The 8,202-nt window shown below is 44.1% G+C and overlaps 1 protein-coding gene across 1 annotated transcript; it reads right to left on the minus strand.

Moving 5' to 3' along the window:
- Nucleotides 1-3,403: 3,403 nt before the first annotated feature.
- On the minus strand, nt 3,404-7,907 carry PAQR3 (progestin and adipoQ receptor family member 3; the record flags this gene model as incomplete). Its single annotated transcript, XM_079535061.1, has 6 exons — nt 3,404-3,546; nt 3,860-3,950; nt 5,239-5,436; nt 6,050-6,205; nt 7,492-7,654; nt 7,723-7,907. 6 exons carry the CDS (start codon nt 7,905-7,907, stop codon nt 3,404-3,406), a joined length of 936 nt encoding a protein of 311 aa, XP_079391187.1.
- Between the last annotated feature and the right edge of the window lie 295 nt (nt 7,908-8,202).

Below are 8,202 nucleotides of genomic sequence, written 5' to 3' on the forward strand. Positions count from 1 at the left end.
TTATACTATATAGTGTATTTTTATATATGAGAAATATATATAAAATATACACATGCTCGCACACATCGCACTGTGTTTTTAGTAACATTGCAGCCACAATCATTTTGATGAAACTAGGAAGAGTGAATAAGGGAAATCTGCAAGAGAAAAAAGTGCAAGGGGTGGCTGCTGAGTTACTTTTCTACAGCGCTTCTTTTCAAAGAAAAATGGAGGAAGTGGTGTGTATAGCTGAGTTTGTGACTAAGGCATCACCTAATATTAAAGAGCATAAAATCTATTTTAAAATTGCTGGCATTCAGCTTTTAAGTGCACTTTCCTGAACTACACTTCCATTTCTTGTTAGACTTCAAGTTTCTAAGCTTTTTTGTGTACCACTAAACAGAGTTTTGTGAAACTGATGTATGTCATAAATATTGCAGTTGTTAAATAAATAAACATGATAACAGTGACTTCGCAGATGTCCTTAAACATGGCATTATTAAGTACTCTCATTTAGGCTGCAAGCTATTCTATAAGCAATGTTGCTTCTCCTAGTTGCTTTTTGTGGCTGTAAGTTCCTGTTGATGTTTTTTAATGATGGTTATATTAGCAGCCCACTATTGCCATCTCGGTTCAACTTGTTGATAATATATTAAGAATGTCCTTAGGTTCATTATTACTCCTTTAAGCCTTCCTGCTTTCAAAATGCTTTTGAAAGGACACAATCGGATTCATAGCTGCTAACTGAAGCTTTATCCCTTTTCAGGGGCCATAACTTTAATTTTCATTGCTAACTCCAGACTTAGTTCTGCACTTTATCTTAGAGACATGTTTTTCACTTGATTTGACTCACTCTGCCAACTACTAGCCAGAGCAGCTTTTTGGTAACCGCTTCTACTGGTTTATTTCATATCTAAGCTGAAGAAAACCAACACTGTAGAAAGACTAGGAGCAGCAAAAGAACATAGGTACGAAGTTGTAGCTCGTTCATGGTTATTCTGTCTTCTGCTTGTCACCCATTTCAAACATTGTGTGCAGCAATTCACGTGTCATCTGAGTACTCTGTTAAAAGTGTTACAAGTAAACATCCAATGAACCAAAATTTATTTACAGGCTCAGTATTTACAGAAAAGGCCATCATGCAGTTTAATAAATTTTGTCAGGATAATAAAAATGTACAACTTAATCTTATCCAGTGAAAACTGCTACAGTAGTAAGTTTGGGAAAAAAAAAATTAGCAAACTGTAAAATGAGTATGTTTTCAGTACACAGTCACAGATTCCTCAAATGTTATTATTCATGTAACACTGAAAACAAGCTTTAACAATTGCAGGATCCTTGTCACACTTTAGCAGCAGTCATTAGTGCACTTTAAATTTGCTTTACTGTCAAGTTTAAAAAAAAAAAATAATCAGTGTTTATACTGGAAGGCTCAGAAGACTGGGATTTGAACTTCAAATGCATTTAGTTCTTTCCAATAACTGTTTCTGGAGCTGGGAATAAAAAACACTTAAGCTCAGTGAGGATTTGGCGACAGCATTGCTCTCCAGCATACCAGCAGAAGAGGAAGGGTCCTGCCTCCTCCATGCCTGGTACAAGGTAAATACTTGTCAGTTAATGACTCTCTCTCTTCCCTTGGCACGTTCCCTGTGTAGAAGGCTGAGGGGAGCTGGGAATGTTTTGCCCAGGACAGAGGCAACTTCGGTGGGACCGAACAGCACCCTGCCAGCCTCTAGGCTGGCACCCACTGAGCTTCATGCTGAGCACCAGGTATCTAACAACCTGCATAGCTCATCTCTTTAGTGTTGACATTAAACCAAGAGATGGTTTAACTGCAGACTATAAAAACCCAAGGTCGTCTTTACTGCAGAAAGCAAATGGCAATAAATCACTTCAACTAATGAAGTGTTGGAAGTACAGCACGAGTCATTAAAAGGCCAAAGTTCAGTGGCTTGAAGTCATAGCAGTCTTACTACTCTGGGCTTGTTATTTACCCCTACTAAAAGAACATGTAACTTACAAAAAAAAATCCTTTGCACTTCTACTAATTCCAGGGTAACAGCAAGTGTAAGACTACTCCTGAAATATTTCAGAACACTATTCAGAAGCACCAGAGTGGTGCAGAGAGATTTGTTGAAGTAATGGCATCACCTATACTTGAGGACACAATTTAAGATTTGAAATCAAGATAGATAGGGTAGATAACATCCATCTCCCAGAAAAAGGGAAACAACTAGAAAAGTACAATACTCCACTGAATTTGACATTACACATTACTGTCCTGATGTTGAAGTGTACACACATCACTTAGACAATGATTCTGAAGGATGCAGCACCCTGTACCCATGCAGTTTAGAGCCAAGACCAGCCACTCAATCAGAGTTCTAAAAGCACACTACTCCTGGGAGTGTGTCCTTTTGTTCTGTACTGCAACAAAACCTGAAGACATGGCATATGGGCCTGGTAGCTTAGCAATGGTATGCAATTCTGTTGTTTGTATTTACGAAGCAGGAAAATAATGCAGTGCTCCAAATGCTTAGTTCTACAGCCCACCTTTTTGTTGTCCCACTCTAAGAAAGACCTGCTTTGTACTTGATTGCAGAGCAGGAAATGATGAGAAGCAAATGAATCTCAGATCTCAGAGAGAATGGCCTCAAGTTGTGCCAGGGGAGATTCAGGTTGGATGTTAGGAAATACTTCTTCTCTGAGACAATGGTCAGGTGCTGGAATGGGCTGCCCAGGGAGGTGGTGGAGTCACTGACCCTGGAGGTGTTCAGGAGATGTTCAGATGTTGTATTGAGATCCAGGCAATGCTGCTTTTTTCCCCAGCATTCCTGTTAATGTATCATCTCAGCGAGTAGGGTAACAGTCCAGAAGTTGGAAAGGAACTGCCTTAGTGCTTACTTTCATGGTTCTGCATATGTGTAAGGTTCAGACTCCTGTAGTCAGAAGTTTCATTGCAGTGCCTCTGAAAGGCAGTTGAGGAAAGAAAAATTGTCAGTTATTACGCATAGGAAACATTAACTCTTACCTAACTGCCCCAGATCCCATGCATATTAGACTAAAAAAAAACTGACAAAAACATTAGGAAAAAGCTACATATAAACAAATGTTGATAAGTGCTTGCAACTGTTGTCAGACAGAGCTGTTAGGGACCTAGCAGTGATTTGTCCAGCCTGCTCTAAAACCCTGCTCGAGGGCACTGCAGACTCACATAACACAGCAGCAGCAGCCTGCCTGCTATCAAAGTAGCTGTTTGCTTATTCACAAGGAAACATTACACTACTAAGCATTTTCTCTGGGGGAGCTAATTAAATTAATGGAACCAACTAATGGAACATTGTGACATGTTGAAAACAAGATTACTTAACTCTCTACTTGTTAAAATCTCATGTTCCCACAAGCACAAAGGCTATACCTTCACTCATAAGTCCACGCTATGCTCAGGACAGGGCTTGCTGTGTCGGTACTGCATGATGTACACTGCAGACTGGTGCCACCAGTACAACATCACTACTGCAAGGATGTGCCATATTTGGTGACTAGAGCCGAGGTAGTTGAGCTGTCCTGTGGGGAACAAAAGCGGGAAGCAGTTGTTAAATCTGCATTAACTCATGCAAGGCAAGCAGCAGGCAGTCTATTCCCAAGCTCAGTCACGCGTTCAGCTGGCTGGGAGACAGTTAAGTTCTTTAATGAAGAACAACAAAAGTCACCTGACTTCTTCTGACTGAAGTGCACATCAAGTTTGAATTCTTTTGGTGCCAATGCACGCTAAGTAGAACATAATCAACTGTACTCTCATCAAAAATTCAGGACTCGCAGCAAAGACTGTGACACTGCAGGAAGCTTAACTGCAGAAAAGCACAACAGAATTTCATACCTGGAAAGTATCTTTCTGGAACTTTGGAAATATAGAAGAGAAATGCTACAGCAGCAATGAAATACATGACAACCACACGTGGAGCAAACTCCTGCAAAAGAAAAGGAAGCTTTCTTACTCTGCTCTAAGGTAAAAAATATTTTAAAATAATAATTTCAAAATACATTTAAAAGAAAACAAAAGGTGTGACAAAATGGAATATTATTTTGCTGCTCACATTATCTATTGAATAGAACAGAATCCAATTGAGAAACAAATGCCAAAACTTGGAAAAAATCTGAATGGAAGGCCACAGGAATATTACAGATTAGACTGTAAGTAACCAAACTAGCTGCTGGAAAGCAACCCACTCACTTGACCAGTTTTTTTGTTTGTTTGTTTTCAATAATAGAATGTTTTATTGCTGGAAGCAGAGCATTTTCTCTGAAGCGTGGAAGCAAAATGAGTATCACATCTACCATTCTGCTCTATCAGGACAAACCAATTGACTAACTGGAAAAAGCAGGGGCAGCAACGATTGCTTGCCTATTTGACTTTTACAAAGTGAGTGTTTCAGTACCTTGTCTGAAGACTGCATTTATTATCAATGCTGCTCTTCCAAATTCAGCAGTAGCTCTGGACCAGGCTAAATCAGCATCCTAGAAGACAGTCCTCCTGAAGTGCCAATCTTAAGAACTTTCACAGGCAGTTCTTGCTATGAAAGCAAAGGTTTTTTTCAGCTCTATTAGAGCCCTGGCTAATGGCTGTGATTCCTGGGGGAATGTTTTAAACCTTGGGGCACGTTCACCTTCTTTAACAGTGCTGTACTTCCTGTTTTTCAGAGCTGAGTAACCTTTACCATAGTGGTAAAGCAAGAGAGGGAAATTAGTTTGGTAACTTAACAGTGATATTAAACAAATTATGCATGAGAGACAGAAGGCTGTGTAGGCAAATGCCATTTTGCCACCAACCCAGGGCACAGAAGAGGAAGAACTTCCCACCCATGTCTCCTGGTTCACCTCACCTCTGCAACCTGTGCATCCTGACTGACCGCTTCCCACTCGCCTGCTGACTCAGCTCTCTGCTCCTGCTCCTTGCCCTGAGGTGTGCAAGGGTGCATCCGACCTGCACACACTGCTCTGCCCCTCAGGCAAGCACAACGTCGTGGTCATGTTTGCATCCAGGTGGGTCTTCTCACAGTTCAACTTTAAATCACTGAAACAGATTTCATCTATTCAACCTGTTGATTGGCTTTCCATAAATCTGATCGTTCCAAAGGAATCCTGTGCTTTAAGAAATCGTCACTAGCTCTACTTCTCCCTCATTTCCAAAATGAGACTGAGGGAAGATGCTAAGTGCAAAGCAAAAGTAAATCTTATTTCCGTATTATTGTCTTTTACCTGTACAATAGCTGCACCAATGCCACCGTTGAGTGAAACCCAGTGGATAGTAGGAATAATGCCGTATCCAGACACTGAGCAAAAGATGATGGAGCGCAGCCTGCGCCACTGCTGTGTGAGGTAATTGGGATGAATCTGAACAAAAAATACTGCCAAGATCATTGCCAGCACAGTGATTAAGTACACCTGACGCCAGTACTGAGAAAAAAGAAACACAATTAAGTTTGTATGTTTGCTCATCTGAGGTAAACTCTGGGTAGAAAATCTATGTTACTAAACACAAAGATTTAAAATGTTCTCGTCACTTCTGTGACCACAAATGACAGTGCTTGAATCAGGGTGTTCTTAGTAATCCAGTGAAGGGGAAGATGCTCTTACTTCACACCTATTTCACACGCTTCACCAAAACATATATTAAATATAACTCTGTTTAAGAGGACTACTTTAACTACCAGATCAATACTTTCCTGTACAGGGAGCACAGAAGTTATAAAAGTTTAGAATTCCAAAGCGATTTAAGCTTGTTTCTGCCCCATATAAATGCTGGAAGGAACATCCCATTATGGGCCTCATGCCTTTGACAAAGACAGGATCTGTAAAGTTTACACTGACTTTATAATGATTTAAATATTGTCTTGAGGCTTGTGCAATTGACAGCTTAAAAGGAATCTCTTAATCTTTTACTTCTGCAAGCAAAGTTCTGCACCTGTCCCCTGCCAAATGTGCCACCTGGACACCATGTGACAAAGCCCTTTCCCAACACGTGGAAACCATGGTGATGGGACCACAGAAACAAGTGACTCAGACTTACTTTACTACAATAAAATGCATAAAACACGCCTGATACGTAGCAGCCTAGGATACCAATGGAAATTCCTGCGTAATCTAATGCCATCCATCGTCGGCTGGTCTTCTCTGAGCGATGACAACAGAAGAGATGATATCCTACTGAGCAAAGCATACAGACCTACACAAACATATCAAAACAAGGACACATTAATTTCTTGGTAACAGACGGGGATTAATGGGGATTAAGCTTCAACTCTGAAGCTTAAGAGTCCAAAAGTAACCTGTTACATATTCTACAGAACTACTTGGTGTAGACAATTATGATTTCTGCTCATAATCAGTGGAAACTAGCATAACCTCTTTTGCAGATGAAACACAAAACTTTGCAAGACTTGATAACCACAGGCTGCAGCTAAGGAAACGAGGGTACTGAGGGTACAAAAGTGTGCCAGTGCATACAGGAGCAGGGCCCCACCTGCCCAAGTATGACCAAGATGAATTCAGTACGGTCCAGCTACAACAAGCAGAAACCAAAGCTCAAATCCTTGAATACCAGCACTGTGCAGCTTTGCTGAGGGTACACAGAAGTGACTAACCTCTGACATGCAGTACACTGACTTGGCTTCTTGGCTGGCATCAATTTTTTTTTCCCCCTGAGAAACAGAATCATAGAATATCTAGAGTTGAAGGGGATCCATAAACATCATTACATCCAACTCCTGGGTCCACACAGAACCACCAAAAGTCCAAACCCTATGTCTGAAAGCATTGTTCAGGTGCTTCTTGAACTCTGACAGTTGTGCAAAATGCACAAGAACCCCAAGCTGTATAATAACATCAAAGAATCATCCAGGTTGGAAAAGACCTCTAAGGTCATCTAGTTCAGCCATTGGCCCTATCCCACCTTATCAGTTGCTCAGTATCACAGCTCCACATATCTTGAACACCACCAGGGATGCTGACTCTACCACGTCGCAGTGCCAATGCCTCACCACTGTTTCTGAGAAGAAAGGTTTCCCAGTATCCAACCTGAATCTCCCCTGGTGCAACTTGAGGCCATTACCTCCTGTGCTACTGCTGTTATGTAGAAGGGGCCGATCCCCTACCTCATTACAATAACCTCCTTTCATGCAGCTGCAGAGAGCAGTGAGGTCTCCCCTAAGCCTCCTCTTCCCACACTAAACTATCCCAGCACCTCATCTTGTTAATACTCGTGCAGCTGGCCTCACCCCATTAATCCACAGCTGGTTTTTGTGCTCGAGCTGGTGATCAAACCATCGCCATCCGCGGGCACAGCGCTGGACACAATGCCCAGCAGAAACCAGAACACAAAGCCTCGGCCTGCCCAGCCGGCGTTCTGCAGCCTCTCCTATGCCAGCCATGCTTCGTTCTTATAAGAAACGGTTCAAAATCAGCTCGGCCCCCGAGCCCATCCGCCGCACGGCGCACAGCACGGTGCCCCACCTGGAAGCAGAAGAGGCAGACGGCGCAGATGACGAAGTCCTCGCGGGCGGCGCGAGCGGCGGGCAGCACGACGGTCAGGTCGCGGATTCCCAGCGTGAAGAAGAGCAGGAAGCCCAGCAGGTGGCTCCAGATGTTGACGCTCTCGTTGGAGAGGATAAAGAGGCTGCGGGGAGACGCGGCGGGGCTGAGCGGGGCTCCGAGGCCCCGACCCGGCCCCGGGGACGGCCGTACCTGCGGAGGCAGAGGCGCGAGGGCAGGTAGGCGCGGTAGCCGTCGGTGATGTAGGGGTTGTCCCTCAGGAAGACGGGGATCTGCTCGTAGGTGTACAGACGGATGCCGCGCGGCAGCAGCACGGGCCAGTACTGGTAGCCGCCCAGCTCGATGTAGTGCGCGCTGCGCAGCAGCTTCTGCTGCATCCTGCCCGCCCCGCATCGGCACGCGGCCCTCCGACCCCGCCACGGCACCGCGCAAAGCCCGGCCGGGCCGGCTCGCGCACACCACGTTGCGGCGCTTTGCAACGGGTGGCTGGCGCGGGGAGATGACGTCAGAGCAAGGCGGAGCGCCCTGAGGTGCGCGGTGCTGCCGTCTGCTGGCCGGCGTCGGTCAGCGTCAGGCAGTCGCGCTTCGAAGGGAGAGAGGTATCTCCCTTCTAAGACGAGCCAGTCCTTTCAGAAGGATCGGAACGTGGCAGACCTGTACGCAAAACGGGCC

Source organism: Tetrao urogallus, assembly GCF_951394365.1.
Source record: "Tetrao urogallus genome assembly, chromosome: 4".
In the NCBI taxonomy this organism is placed as follows: domain Eukaryota; kingdom Metazoa; phylum Chordata; class Aves; order Galliformes; family Phasianidae; genus Tetrao; species Tetrao urogallus.